This window comes from Drosophila navojoa, chromosome 5 (assembly GCF_054131105.1).
Source record: "Drosophila navojoa isolate 15081-1374.11 chromosome 5, UAZ_NAV_1.0, whole genome shotgun sequence".
NCBI lineage: Eukaryota > Metazoa > Arthropoda > Insecta > Diptera > Drosophilidae > Drosophila > Drosophila navojoa.
In genome coordinates, this window is record NC_142893.1 from 6,556,002 (window position 1) to 6,571,923 (window position 15,922).

The 15,922-nt window shown below is 34.6% G+C and overlaps 1 protein-coding gene across 9 annotated transcripts in view; it reads right to left on the bottom strand.

Moving 5' to 3' along the window:
• tn (tripartite motif containing protein thin) overlaps window positions 1–15,922 on the bottom strand; it is a 222,804-nt gene that overhangs the window by 23,748 nt on the left and 183,134 nt on the right. For 5 of the 9 annotated variants that reach the window (XM_089261557.1, XM_089261556.1, XM_089261558.1 and 2 more), the window contains exons 1-4: window positions 14,529–14,918; window positions 11,956–12,062; window positions 1,994–2,134; window positions 98–233 (exon numbers count right to left, since the gene is read on the bottom strand). In XM_089261557.1, the coding sequence (XP_089117683.1) occupies window positions 98–233; window positions 1,994–2,128 (271 nt within the window). In that variant the 5' untranslated portion in view covers window positions 2,129–2,134; window positions 11,956–12,062; window positions 14,529–14,918. Of the gene's footprint in view, window positions 1–97; window positions 234–1,993; window positions 2,135–8,814; window positions 9,213–11,955; window positions 12,063–14,528; window positions 14,920–15,922 lie in introns of those variants that run through there. The other 4 variants (XM_089261559.1, XM_089261554.1, XM_089261552.1 and 1 more) reach the window with 4 other exon arrangements.

Here is a 15,922-nt window from a genome sequence, read left to right on the forward strand (position 1 = left end):
TCGCGCCCTTTCAGTGAAATAACTCGTTAAATTCCAATGTAATGCTGTGCTTTACGCTGCGGGCGACCAATGAAGAGGGAGACATTGGATTACTTACCTGAGGTGGGATCTGGCAATTCGCCGGTGATTTCGATATGCAGCTCCAGGAAACGCTGCAGCGTAACATTCGTGGGAAAGGCCTGGACGCCATTGTAGGGTATACGATGTTCGGCACGGCATTCGGGGCATTTGACCTGCAATCAGTGCAATCAGACGTGAGTAAAGGCAATTACAGGTTCATCAAACGATGCAGTGAATACGCATTTTACACCTCAACAACTCAACAATATAGTTGTGCGTGCTATACACAGTACAATATGAACTTGCACATGCACACACTACTACTAATACACGCATACGGTGCATTTAAGCACGTCTCTTACATGCTTACGCTTGATCTACACCGACTCTCTCTTGCACATGAGTTTGTTATTACGTTTGTATGCGTGAGAGCAGCAGCTCTAGGCTTGAGCAGTTTGCCTATTACATGCGTAGGTGTGAGGGAGATAAAACTATATTTGCGGCGGTCAAGTAAAGAAGAATTGAAAGAGAGCAGTGAGCATAAACTTCGCCTTCGCCTTGACTGAGCGTGTATACATATGCATTACTCTCACTCAATACATATACAGAAATAAATATGTACATGCATTCGTACACACACGTGTGCGAGGATAATCATTGTAGTTGTCAAGTTAATCAGAAAAAATGAGCGCAAATTCGCAAAATGGGAGATGCTTTGGCGTGTAACTTAATGCATGTGTGAGAGCGCGATAGAGCGTCTTGAGAGGATTCAAGTAAAGAATTGAAAGAGCGCAGCGAATTAAGAGAACGGGAGCTGCTTAGCAACTGGCCTTGACTCAGTGTAATTATGTATTTATGTTACTAGACACACAGATGTGTGTGAGCGACACAGAGCAATGTTCACATTGCCTTAGCTTATTATGAAAGAGTACTTGTATAATTAGGCATGTAACTTAATATATATTTCTGCATATGAATAAAAATGTATGCATATTTTAACATACATATTTAAATTTTGTAACACGCTTTAAAAACCCACACATCTAATGAAATTACGACAGTGCAGGCATCTTGAGCGTGTGTCACCTTCGTCTCTGTCTATGTTTTTGTTATTTTCGCCCAGCCCTACAGTGTTGGCAAATCTATAGGGCCTGGCCGTGCTATAGACATGACAGTTATTTGTTTAGTTGTTTGTCGAGGCTTTTGGCCAGCAGTGTATCCCATACAATGGACATGCTTAGCAATTATTTGCGTGGCGCTGGCGTAAAGCCAAAAGAAATTTATAAATACGCGCGCACACTAACACACTTACACATACAGTAGGCGTCTATAAGTAGCGCAGTAGACACATATTCCATTATATGCATATACATGCATACATACACATAAATATGCATATATATATATACATATAGATAAGTATGGCTGCTTTATATGTAAATTTTATAATTTTTCAGCAGCCAACGCAAAGCAAATCTACGCAAATGCGCCGCAAGCAACAAAAACCGAAATTACGTTGAAAGAAAAACAAAAAGAAAACTCAACTCATTTCCACAATGTGAAGTCTGCGTTTTTTTCACATTTTTTTTTTTTTTGGATTTGGACAACGAAAATGTTGTTTTCATTTGCCCCATTGCGATTCTTTGGGGGCTTTTGCCGTACGATTTATTAAGCAGCTTTTGGCGTGTGACGTAGAGCGCTCAACGAATTCGCCGCATTTAACAAAATTGCCTCACACATGAGCATACACACGCACACACACACAAACACACTCACACTAATACACCCATGTGTACACATGGCTTATGCATTCGACTGTGATTATGATTTATGGACTTTTGTGCGTGTGTTTCTGGTATATATATAAGTGTGTGCGTGTGTGTGTGTATGCGTTTGTACATACATACAGAGTTAATGTGACAAATATTCTTACCTGGCGTCTCACATAGTCCACCAAACCCTCCATGCAGGGCTCCATGCAAAAGGAGTGCTGGCATGGCAAAAGCTTTGGTATGCGATACCTGTCCAAACACACGCAGCACGTCAACAACTGTTCGAATTGCTCCATGGTTCACTGCAAAAGAGAGAGAAAAATATAGTGTAAGTGAGAGAAAGAGAGAGAGAGAGAGAGAGAGAGAGAGAGTGTGTGTGAGTGAATGCAATCAGACATCATTAGTCTTGATTTGATTAGAGACAAAGTCCTGTCAATTTGATATTCATATCATTATAAATTCGCGTGCACCGCCTTGCCGCTAAGCTCATCATAAGATGGCTCCCAAATCGGATTGCGACATTACGAGCCCCCACTTTTGAATAAGCACAAAACAACAGAATGCCATCAAGTGTGGCAATGGGGCTTAACTGACTAGCTAATACGCGCTTCAAGTAGATTAAGTGAATTTAAATTTCGTGCTAAGGGAATTATGGAATTTCTCTAATTTATTAATACTTTTTGATACAATTTATTTATTATATTAGGCTGTACTAAATTTATATATATATTTTTTTTTAATATTTAAATTTAAACTATGTATATATAATTATTGAATACATTTATATTCAAATAAATTTAAATAAATTAAATAAAATCAAATATAAATACAGTTTAGTGTAATTTAAAAAATATAAATAGACATACAATATAAAATTATAAAATATAATTATAAATATATATACATAGTTAAAAATAAATAAATAAAAAAAATAACAAAGAAAAAGCTGTTCCTATTTTCACTTTTTATTTATTATTATCTATAGATGTATAGACGTATGTAAACAAATCAAAACTTCGCTCCATCAACTACCGTTTCATGCAAGCAAATTCTATTTTTCTAACCCTTAAATCAAAGCAGACAATCTAATACACAGCTATACTAAAATTTCAATCCGCTCACTTCCATAAAAGTCGACTATCCCACACAAAAGCCAATATACTTGGCCCAAACACCTAACGAACGAGCACAAAAACAAAGCGAAACAAAACATATAAAGAAGAAGAAGAAGACGAGGAGGAGCAGGCATCACCGTAAATTGACCATTTCTGAGCCATTGTCGTAAATCGCGAGCCTCTGCTTCAGTTGGGCTACAACGGCATCAGCTACGCCCACCGTCCCCCTCCATCTTCATTTGTCCTTGGCAAATATTCTAAGCCACAAATCTGCTTATGGCTGGCTTCATTAAAAGCGGTTTATTTAAAAGAACTCAATACGGCAAATAAAAAAAAAATGAGCCAAGTTAATGTAAATAAAAACGGCCTACGGGACATACTAATGTAGATATATATATAGATATATACATATACAGATATACATATATATAGGCAGCATATATAGATCTCTCTTAATTGGCAATAACTTGGCCTAATTACGAGTGCAGTTGAGCGTTTGCCTTGCGCTCCGTTCGCCATTTTGATGTGGCTTCCGATGTCAATTAATGCACCACAAATATGTGCAATTGCAGTTGATGTGAAATATTGAAATTGATATTACATCTGAGAGGCAGCGGAGCTGAATTTCAGCTAGTCAAAGCGTTCATAGTGAAACAAAGTGCAAAATGCAATTCAATTGAATCAATTAAATTGTAATTAAATTATTATTACTGGCTTTATTAAATTATAATATTTGTTTATTTACTTTTTTGTACCAGTGATTTTTTTTTTATTTGCAACTATAATTAATGTAAATATTTTCATATAATAATTTGTATTTGCATGCAATTTTTTTTAGTAATTTTTTTATTATTTATTATATTGCATAGTAATTCTTTAATATTTATTATTATTTTTAATATTCATTATTATTTGCATTTTATTATTTATCATTATTGGATCACCATTCTCACTATCTTAAAAAATATTTTTTTATTATACAATTATTTTTATTATAATTAAGTCAATATCATTTTCATTGGCATAATAATCAATTATAAAATTGCATTAAATAATATAGTTTTAATTAGCATTAGCTATATATTTTTATTAATTGCATTGCCACTCTCATTATGTTAAAAAAAAAAAAAAAATTGTATACACATAATTATTTTAATTATAATTAGCTCATTAAATGATATAAATAGCTTTAATTAGCATTAGCTATATGATTACCACAGTATTAAAATTTTAATAATTCATTGAATTCTTTTTATTAGCATTAGCATAATTATTACCACAATCTATAACCTGTATTTTTAGTGATTTATTTTATTTTATTTTATTATTAAATTTATTATTTATTATTTAGGAAAAAAAGTGAAATAAATAATTTCCACTCTTTATCCTTACTATTTTGCAAAAATGCATTGTAATTTTTATTAGTATAAGCATTATCATTATTATGACTCATACAATTACTTTCTATCATCAAAGTTTACATCATTGGAGCCAACTTTGTGCATTAAAGTGCATATCAAATGCAAACTGTAAAAGTAATGGCATCATCATAATCACAATGATAAGACGAATATTGAGGCGAATTCCGCATTGGCATTAAATTTGGCGCTGTTCCGCAGATTTCCGCAATTCACGCGCAAAAAGCCAACTCGCGTAGGTTTTTGGCAAAGTAATTTCGAGCCAGTTGCCTTCGCGTTCGTTCACAAAAAATTTTTCTTATTTTCCTGGCCGAAAATAAGCGGCAAATGCGCAGCTTTTAATAATAAAAATGACACAGATTTTCCCATGAAGCACACACACACACACACACACACATACATGAAAATATTTCTCAATGTGATGTGGGCACTATAGAGAGGCATATATACACACCGACACATACATACACACATACATACATACCTACATATATACGCGTGCATATGAAATGCAATTTTTTCGCCCTCGTCAGGCATATTGCGTATACGCCACGTCAGCACACGGCTGCACATTGCACCCGGCCAACGGCCACGCCTCCCTCCACCCTCTCACTTCCTCCTGCCCCACCAATAAATAAACACATCGAGGTGCACCACAAAATTGTCGTGCCGCCTGCTGCCAATTAAATCAGTGTGCAAAATTATATTTAAAGCGTTGCTTAAATTGCGGCCAAAAGTTCACATTGTATTGCAGCACGCCCAGACCATCAGGAGTCACAAAAAAAAAAAACCATTGCATAGAAGAAGAAGAAATTCGCATGCGAATAGCGTGCAATTAAGTGGAAAATGCGCTTAAAATCAAATTGAATAGAAATTTTGTCGCCCGCTCAAATTGTGCGTACTATAAACCAGTTGCAGGCGTACCAGAAGGTGGGCCAGTGGGCGTGGCACATACATATATGTGCATCTCCCTCTCCCTCATTCGCTCTCACTAATTTTGCAATTGCAATCTTTGGATCTGGGCACCAAAAAGGATTAAAATGGAACTCATGCACTCGCATAATAGAAACTGCCTTAAAACCCATAGCCAGTGCCACGCCCACACACACACACACACACGCACACTGTGCTAGTTGAAATTTTGAATGTTTGCTGAAGAGCTGGAGACTTTTGAAAAGTGGGCGGGCCACTGGGCTGGCGCTGGCACTTCAAAGCACATTCAATGCACAATTCGAATGGCCATTCAAGAGCATCAAGGAGCGAGTGAGAGAGACATAGAGAGACAGAGAGGGGCTACAGCCTGGCAGTTAAGTTATTTAGGAGCGTGCTTTGTGTGCAATGGACAGTGCTTGAATTTAACAATTACATATAAATAAATACATTAAAAACAATATACATACATACATACATGTAAATGCTGCAAATCGCAGTGAAATTGCTTTTTTTATTGCTTTGCAATTGCGTCGAGCTAAAAGGCGAAAGCTCTAAATGTAGAGCTGTCGCTATAACTAGGTTTATGTATGCTTACAAAAGCTGTGCCTTAAGTGGAGCGAGTTGAATTTGTTAAAGTCATATTGAAAGCGAGTTAAGAGAAGACAAGAGAAGGCTAACTTTAAATAAATATTTTATATACATTATATTCATAATTTTCTCTTCATTATATTTGAATATATAAATATTTTATATACATTATATTCATAATTTTTTCTTCATTATATTTGAGTAAATAAATATTTCATATACATTATATTCATAACTTTTTCTTCATTAAGGTTGTCTTTCAAGTGGAAGTCCTAGTTTATATTCATATTAAAAATATATTCAAAAAAAAATTTAGCGTAATTTTTTAATAAAAACATAAGTATATATTTATTGGTACTATGTATTAATTATTATTATTTTTTTTTATAATTTTTTTTATTTTTATTTTTTTATTTTTTTTTTTTTTTTTTTTTTTTGTATAATAAATATATAACATTTTAGTATACATACCATTTTGTTATTCTAAGAAATATTAATAAGAGAGTAAATATATGTATGTATGTATATATATGTATGTATGCATATATATGTATGTAAGCCTTCTCTTTTCATTTCAACTTTATATGCTTCAATATAAACATATCAGCATACACCTTTTTGATATATATATAAATAGCTCAGCATCTTTCTTGGAATATAATACATAGATTCGTTCTTACTAAGCTGTATTTTAATATAAAAAGAATTTTGATCCGAAGTAAAGTAATATTAATCTAGAAAAAAAGGCAACGACTCATCATACAATAAACAAATTCATAAACTCTATATCTAGTAATGCAGCTATATGCTACAGTAGCTCAATACAATTCAATTCCCATATACATATATAAACATATATGCTATCCACTAAGAACAAAAAATACAGAGTAGCCTCTATGGACTTAGCCTCAGCCTATATTGCATACAATATTTAAAAATATATAATATATATACTATATATATTATTCTATATTGGAAATTCTATTTTTTATGCCTTTCACATTTCGAAATTATCAGCCACATAAATATAAAATGTACAAAAAACTATAATTAATGGCAGCCAACAGCTGGAAAAGCGTCGAACACCAAAGTATTTCCACACACACACACACATACACAGAGAACTTTTTTAGAGACTTCCTCTGGACTTGAATAATGAATTCATGATAAATTGAATAAAATAATAAATAATCAATGGATTTTTTTTTCCCAATCAACAACAAGTTAATCTATCTAGTATTTATTCACACACTATAATTTCCTGATCCTGAATAATAATATTTATTATTCATTTTGTCGGGCAAAACTTTAGCGCAACTTTTTGTTTATGCGCCAAGATTGATGGGGACAGTTGTTCAATGTTTTGTTTTTTCGACAGAGACAGACACATATACCATATATATGTATGTATGTGTATAGAACGTATTAGCCTTGGCAATTAAATTTAGCCAATTATGTGACAAACGTCTGTCGGTTTTTGCATGGCTAAAGGAAACGGAAATGCGTAAATTTGCAGTTCATTGCAATTGAGTTCAAAGACTTGCAACTGTGTAAACTATATATATATATGCATATATATGTGTACATATGTCTATACTATATCCATTTGACCCTGGATGTTTGCCAGTTTTGGCTGCAAGCGCAATCGACTTCAGTGCGTTTCCAATTTTGTGCCATTCATCAATTTTTTGCCGAAATATTGGAAAATGGGTCAAAACTTTTCGCCAGCTGTCGCAAGTGACAAAAATCGACGGCTAGTTTGATAGATCTCTAAAGCGATTGCCTGTCAGAAAAGTAACAAACAACAACAAAAGTAAAACCACAAAAAACAAAACAGAAAACTGAACGGAGATGCAGCGAAATATTTGGGTCAAACATTTGGCAGGGCCAGCGAAATGCTAAACCGCAGCTACGAAACCGCTAAAAAAGAAATTGTGTATGCATTTGGTCGGGCATAAGTGACTGCCCAATGCGCGCTAAAAATCAATGCTCATTCAAACTGCTTGTAGTAGGTTTATAGATATGATTTTATGTAGGGTAGTTAGAGCTAACACGGACTTTACAATACTCGCTTATAGTACAACAGATGCTCTAAAGAGTATAACATTTAACGGGTACTATTTATTTAATGAGAGAAATTAGGTTTTTAACAAGAATATCATTGAAAAACGTTTTTATACTATATACTGAAACAATATTGACAACTTATAAATTAGATTTACCATAGATATGCTTAAATATGCCTAGGTCATAGCATATATACATATCATATAATAAATTGCATAAATGGAAGATGTACATATATCTTTGAAATAGGTATAAATATAGTTACTATGTTTATTATATACATAAATATATAGCTATATCTATTATAAATATTGACTAAATGCTTATGGGAAAAATAATACATCTTAGTATGTAAAAGTACGTATATATCCTATAGTCATATATATATATGACTATGCCTATACATATATCGACCACGTTTGTCATAGCTGTACTTATCATATAGACGTGGTCAATATTTGGTGTATATGACATGGTATATATACATACACATATTTATATATACCTATACCTATATCATATGCTCTATATGCGTAAGCTATGAATATTGATCTATAGAGAGATGCTCTAAGATCTATATATATCAAGCTTTTAGATCTTGCACTAACACTGTTTCTGTATAGTTTGTTCTTTTCTTGTTAGGCAGTAGGCGTAGCCATAAATAATATTAATAGTCCAATAGAGTCAAACAGACACGACTGCAAATTGGTAAGACTTTAGTCTATAAACTAAAAATCTTTTGCTGGTAGTCGAAGTCATACACCTATACGAATGTATGTACCCAATCCCAACAAGTTCCTTTCATTAAACCCAATACACCCACAACCTCAAGAGCGAGTATCACAGCAAAAATAAACTCACCAATAGATAAAGTAAAATGTTTCTGCTGCTGCTGTTTCTGCTGCTTCTGTTGCTGCTGTGTCAAAGCAACACTCAGGGGCAATCATAAAATGCAATTGGCTTCAAAACTCAAAACTAGGTTTATGAAATTTACAAAACGTATAACGGTATATCTTGAACAAATTATAATTTATTTCGAATATTTCAAATATTTTTCATCGGCCAAAGATGCTTCACTTTATTAACTTTTTTCGTTCACTTTAAATTTTAAAATAATTTGTATATGTATATATATTTTTTTGTATCAAACAAAACTAAAATTTCATTAATAATTTTTTTTTTTTTTAAATATTTAAATTATAAAAATAAATGCGCTGCGAGTTTTTGTTATTGCAACGCGCCTCGTAGAATTCGATTGGAAATGTAAGAACCGACTGAAGCCAAGTGAAAATTGAAAATTGCCAAGCACATGAAGCCAAAAGGCAGAAAAGCGAAAAAATAATACGAGGAAAAACAAGAGCAGTGTATAATATTTTAAATATATACAAAATGTGTGCTCATGTATGTGTGTGTATGCGTGCGTGTGTAGCTATATATATGCATATAGAGCGCAACGACGTCCGAAATACAAATAAACAAACGTGCGATCGAAATACGAACGCAAAAAGATATTCTTGGCAACGACTCGCACATGTGTGTGTGCGAGCGTATCACTGAGTGTGTGTGTGTGTGTGTGTAAATCTCTTGTATCTATGCATTATATCGCTGGCTATGCACAGCAGCTCATTAATGAGTTACATTTCGTGTGTGCTGCACGTGTGTGAATCGAATTGAAGTTGAAGAATTTCACATTGTTTTGTTTTGATGTGCGGCCACAGAAGAAAGCGCGGCTAATTGCTGCCCACAGCAACAATGTAATTTGCCTAAAACTCACACAGATACACACGCACACACAGATACACACGCACACAATCATACGCAGAGAGAGAGATAGAGAGAGAGAGAGAGGGAGAGAGAGCGCGCGTTTCTCAGTGAGCATCCGTTGACGTCATTAAATGACGAACTATTTATAAAGCTGCCGGCATTTTCCGTTAGCATCTTAAGTATCTGCAGTTGTGTATCTAAATGTATCTGTATGAGTAGTTGTAGTTCCTTCTGTATCTGTATCTGTATCTGTATCTGTATCTGTATCTGTATCTGTATCTGTATCTGTATCTGTATCTGTATCTGTATCTGTATCTGTATCTGTATCTGTATCTGTATCTGTATCTGTATCTGTATCTGTATCTGTATCTGTATCTGTATCTGTATCTGTATCTGTATCTGTATCTGTATCTGTATCTGTATCTGTATCTGTATCTGTATCTGTATCTGTATCTGTATCTGTATCTGTATCTGTATCTGTATCTGTATCTGTATCTGTATCTGTATCTGTATCTGTATCTGTATCTGTATCTGTATCTGTATCTGTATCTGTATCTGTATCTGTATCTGTATCTGTATCTGTATCTGTATCTGTATCTGTATCTGTATCTGTATCTGTATCTGTATCTGTATCTGTATCTGTATCTGTATCTGTATCTGTATCTGTATCTGTATCTGTATCTGTATCTGTATCTGTATCTGTATCTGTATCTGTATCTGTATCTGTATCTGTATCTGTATCTGTATCTGTATCTGTATCTGTATCTGTATCTGTATCTGTATCTGTATCTGTATCTGTATCTCTCTCTTTGTCTACATATATTACTCTCTCTCAGATTGAATCTGTAATTATAGATGAATCTCTATCTGTAGGCACTTATTTTTCGGATGCCTCACTATAAACCTAAAAATACACTCCATTGAACAGAAACTGGAACGCTCATTGGGCTTTTTTGTAAATGACGCCCTAGTTTGTTGCAACTTATAGATACTTTAGCCATAATTTCGCTTTGCAGCTGTCTTTCCGTTAGCGCGCAATGACGCTGCACAAATTTTCGCAACAAAATTTTCGCCGAAAAAGAATAAAATTGACTTTATGAAGACAAACAAACAAAGGGGTCCATTAGCTGCCATGTGGCACAAGTCAGCGTGAGACGAACAAAGGCACGAAGTGGCAGGGGAAGAGTGAGCCCAAAATGGAAGAGCTCTGAGCGCTGAGCGGGCACAGCAAGAGCTCAAGGTCGTATTCCCTTGGAACGGCGACAGGCGCTAAAAATAGTTAATGCATTTTGCCCAGAATTTTTTTATACTACAGCGGAGTGCAGACGCCTCAAAATAGAACTGCAAATACTCGAGCTATAAATAACAGCCAGACAGAGGCTGAAACTTCACAGACTGCAGTAGAGTATGTGTGAAAGCGAGAACGTTTGTCCAACTAAACAGAAAGCGAAAAACTTTTCACACTCTGCCAAGGCAAAGAAAACTTGCTAGAAAACTGAAAACAAGCTTTCGTTTAATGCAAACAAACAAATTGTTCAAGTTTCTTTAAAAGAGAAGATATCCTTTAAAAGCTTTCATTTCTTGTTTGCAATAAATAAATGTGCAAACTATTTTCGCTTTTATGGTGATTTAATTGATGCTAATTACTCTAATAAGCTTTAAGTTGATTAATAAAAGGAACTGTAAATATTATGGAAAGCTTTACTGACTATTTTATTCAAGTAGAGATAGAATTGAAATAAGACTTAAAACTAAATTCTACTGCAAGTATTGAAATGGACAGATTAAATGAAAGGAATGATTCAAGAACTAATAGATGGTAATGAATGATATAAGGGCAATAATCATGACTTTAAAAGAGAAATAAATTCCCTTTAATATATTAAAGAACACGAGCTTTAAGTGAGTCAAGAAGTAAGGCTGTAATATAATTGAAAATCGACTTGGCACAAATCTATATTAAATTGACTTTCTCAGCTGAAAATGTCTTCAAGAATTTCTATCTTTGGCTTGATATAAATACACCTGAGCTGCTTACGCACTATGACTGATTGAAGTCTAATGTGCTAAAACATGAAATTCCAGTAATTTCTTTTTCATTTCTCACTGCGAATTCCATGAAAAGCGGCTTTAAGCAATTTTCTACTACATTCCAGGGACTTTTGCACGCGGCGAATGTATTTTTCAGTTACTTTCAAATGTAATTTAAAGCTTTTTACGGTATATTCATGTACTTACAGCTACTTTTGTGTTTTTGCTTTCGTTACGCTTTGTCTTCCTCTTCCTGTTTGGGTATCCGAGGCGCCCCTGGGGGGGCCCTGTTGCGTTGCTGTTAACTGTGATGGCTGCAAAGAGGCAGATGGACAGAGAGAGAGAGAGAGACAGTGAGTGAGAGAGACAGTGAGTGAATGATTGAGTGAGTGAGAGATAAGTATGGGATTCACTGCTGCATGCCAAATTGCATGATTAATCACTTGAGTTTTGGCTGCCAATCAACTAGTTACGCATGCTGGCAATGAGACAAGGCTGCTGCTGCTGCCACCGCACCCAACACCCACAAATGCCACATCAAATGATATCGGCTACAATTCGCATTGAATATTACAATTCATGATGCCACATGCAGCACAATATGGGCCAGCTGCATTGTTGTTTACCTGCTCATTATCGTTATGGGCTGCAGTTGGCATTTAATTGCACTGGCACAAAAGAACCGCAGCGAAAATTTCGTTGCCCTTGGCTGTTGCAGTTGCATATTAACGTTGCCGCTGGCAATTCGGCGCCACATGCTGCATGCCTCGTGATAAGCGATATGCGTATTTACGTATTTGGATTCACACGCACGCACACACACACACTCGCATACACATACATTGTCAGGCTTAATTAACGTGCATTGCCAATATTCATGTTGCCTTGTTGCCGTGTTTCCCTCTCTCTCTCCCTCTCTCTCTCTCTCTCACACGTTGTTGCATGCAACATTTTAATATCCTGCAAGCATTGTTTCTTAATAAATGCAACGCTCGCAGGCAGTCACCTGGATATACGGCTTTCTTTTTAATTGAAATGCATAAACTTCCACTTGAACTCAAGATATTATCGAGCTTGAACGCGAAAGGCGGCATAAGGATTTCTTATTACAATTTTCAGATATGAGCTGGGGCTTTAAGTGGTGTAAGTGGGGCTTATAGATGTGTGATATAAAATATTAAGACTTATATCATAATATATCGATGTAGATCTCTTATAAAATAAGAAGATTTACAATATTTAAATAAAAAATTATTAATTAAATATAAAATAAAATAAAATAAATTATTAATAATAATTTGTTAAATATGCTAATGCAAAACTCTTTAAAAATTGCAAAAAAAAAATTAATTAAAAATAAAAATAAAATTAAAATAAATAATTAAAAATAAATAAAATAGTAAAATAAAATAAAAATAATAATTAAGTATTTAGCGAGCTTATCTATATCGAAAAAAAAAATATACACAATAGAATAATATTTGTAAACCCCAGAAAATACCAAAAGGCCACTCAAAGCACTGCTCCATCTTTGCTATTTGCAAATCCAATTAGTCATTCCATAAGGCAACACTTCAGCCATTAATTTAAACGCATAACCACTTAAGGGCTGCTAGCAAATACTTAATAGCCCTATTCAAAATCCTAATTAACATAAACGAAGCATATCAAGCATGTTTAACATAATTCCCAAGAAATTGCAGCTGCTTCGCAAATATGGAAAGCTCAAGTTTGCTTTTGGCATGCAGAGGCGTGCTCGAGACTTCAAAGTTATTTAATTAACAAGTACAGCAATTAGTTGAGATATCTCAATTGATATCCCATTGCAATTGCACGTCGTTGCCCATTCGATTTACTAATTAAAATGCGGCCTTGAACTTCACAAAAGAGAGAACTCAATACGCATACGCCGTGTAGACAACGAAGCTTCGATAAATGCGTATGTGTGTGTGTGTCTGTCTGTGTGTAAGAGAAACTGTTGCATACTTTCGGGCGGATGTGAATTAAGTGGACTGGGGTAAAAAGTGCTTTTCATGCTACCGAATCGATTGGCATTTAAATTTGCTTTAATTTCGCTCATTCAAAACAATGAACAAAATGGCAACAGTAACAACAACAACAACAACAGCAACAACAACAATCGAAAATGAAGTGTAAACAATTCAGGTGTGAAGCGAAAACAAAGGGAATAGCCAAAAGCAAATACAGACAAAGAAAATTAAACAAGAAATAAACGAGCCCAAAAAGCGCACAGCACAAGGCAAACACAACAAGAAAATAAATAAAAATAAAAATAAAAACAAAAAAAAAGCTTTTGAAAAATTGAGTAAAAATGTCGCTGATTGAATAAAAACTAAAAATAAAATTGCGGCAAACGCGGCGTATGAGCAATCTAACTAAAGATCAACTCAAATTAAAAATAAAAAATATATATATGATATACATATATATATACACACAATTTTTTTTTGAGTATATATAAATTCAGTTATAGCAAAAATGTTTATGTTCTCATGCAACAATAACAAAAATTGTTTAAAAAATTTTAAATAATTTTGACAGCTTATGCGAGGTTGCTCTCGCTCTCCCTCTCTCTCTATCCCTCTCTCTGTCTGCGTGGTGGGCGGCAAAGCAAGGTGTAGCTGCCAGGTGACATTTGTGAGCAGCCTTATATTCAATATGCATACACATGTACATATATACATATATACATATATATATTTTGCATATATATTTATTTTACATAATCAACGCAGCATTTTACAGCTTTTTACACTCACTTGTGGGCCGCACTGCAATTGTCTAATTGAAATTTGTGAAACTTTCGCACACCTATACGCATGCCTTTGGTGGCACGTCTCGTACTTCAGTTAACGGCACTTTGAGCTCTAGTTGGGCTTGGAATTCGCTTTTCGACTTTCGACTTTCGCCTTCGATTTCGAATTCGATTCGCACACACGCACGCACTCACGAAACACGCACGTCCTGTTGCACGCACTTCAAGCTGCACGGGCAGCTGCAAGATCTGCACAGCCCACTCTAAACTATATACTATATATATATATCTATATCTATATATATAGGGTATAGTATATGTGTGCTATATAGCGAATATCTATTGGGCACTGCGACACGTCCACTCGCGAGCGTGTTGCAAATGAAAATGAATTTTTTTGGGTGGCCTCTCGACTGGCAGCGGCAACATCTTTGATGATCAGCCGTTCTGAGGTGAGTTTTATAAAAATAACGTGCAACAACGACAACAACAACAACATGATATAGAAAGCGTTATTGGATGGGAAGTGCATGATCAGGAGATACCCCTTGAAGGCATGGTCGGGGCACATTTTATTTTATATGCGAGTTTTTGCATGAGAGAGTATTGCATAGAATTTAAATTTGCCTTTTAGAGTTTCATATAATTAACCGTTAATGAAAATGTGAGAGTCTATTTGTGATAGGGCTTTACTAGGACAGTTAATTCTCATTTCATAATGAACTTCGAAAGATATAATAAATATATCGATATTAATCGGGTTTGCAGCCAAGCTATCGAAGACTTGTAAGAAAATTGGTTAAGAAAGACTGCAGAAGAGTATTCCTTGTTTTCAAGAATGTAGACTGCAAAAATTAAGAGACAGTCTGATAGACAGGTATATGTATGTATATATAGGCAGACAAACAGACAGAAAGACAGATGTATACAAATTGATGAAAACTGACAAATATAGATAGAGAAAGAGGGACGTATGTATATATGCGACAGCCAAATATAACTCTATCTGTCTATATAGACAGATATATCGATGGCCAGACAGACAGAAATATAAACAGTAAAGTGAATAGACAGGCATTTAGGTAAACATATACACAAACATATATGCACAAACAGTAGCAAATGAACTAAAAGTATTGATAGATAAGCAAAAAGATATTTAGAGAGATTAGGTTTGATATCGAATCTATAACTGAAATCTAGCTGCTGGGGTCAACATGTTATATATAGAGAAAGAATGGGAAAAAGAGAGAGAGAAGGAGAGAGAGAGAGAGAGAGAGAGAGAGAGAGAGAGAGAGAGAGAGAGAGAGAGAGAGAAGGAGAGAGAGAGAGAGAGAGAAGGAGATAGAGAGAATTAGAGATGGACTGAAAGATAGAGAGATAGAGAGAGAAGGAGAG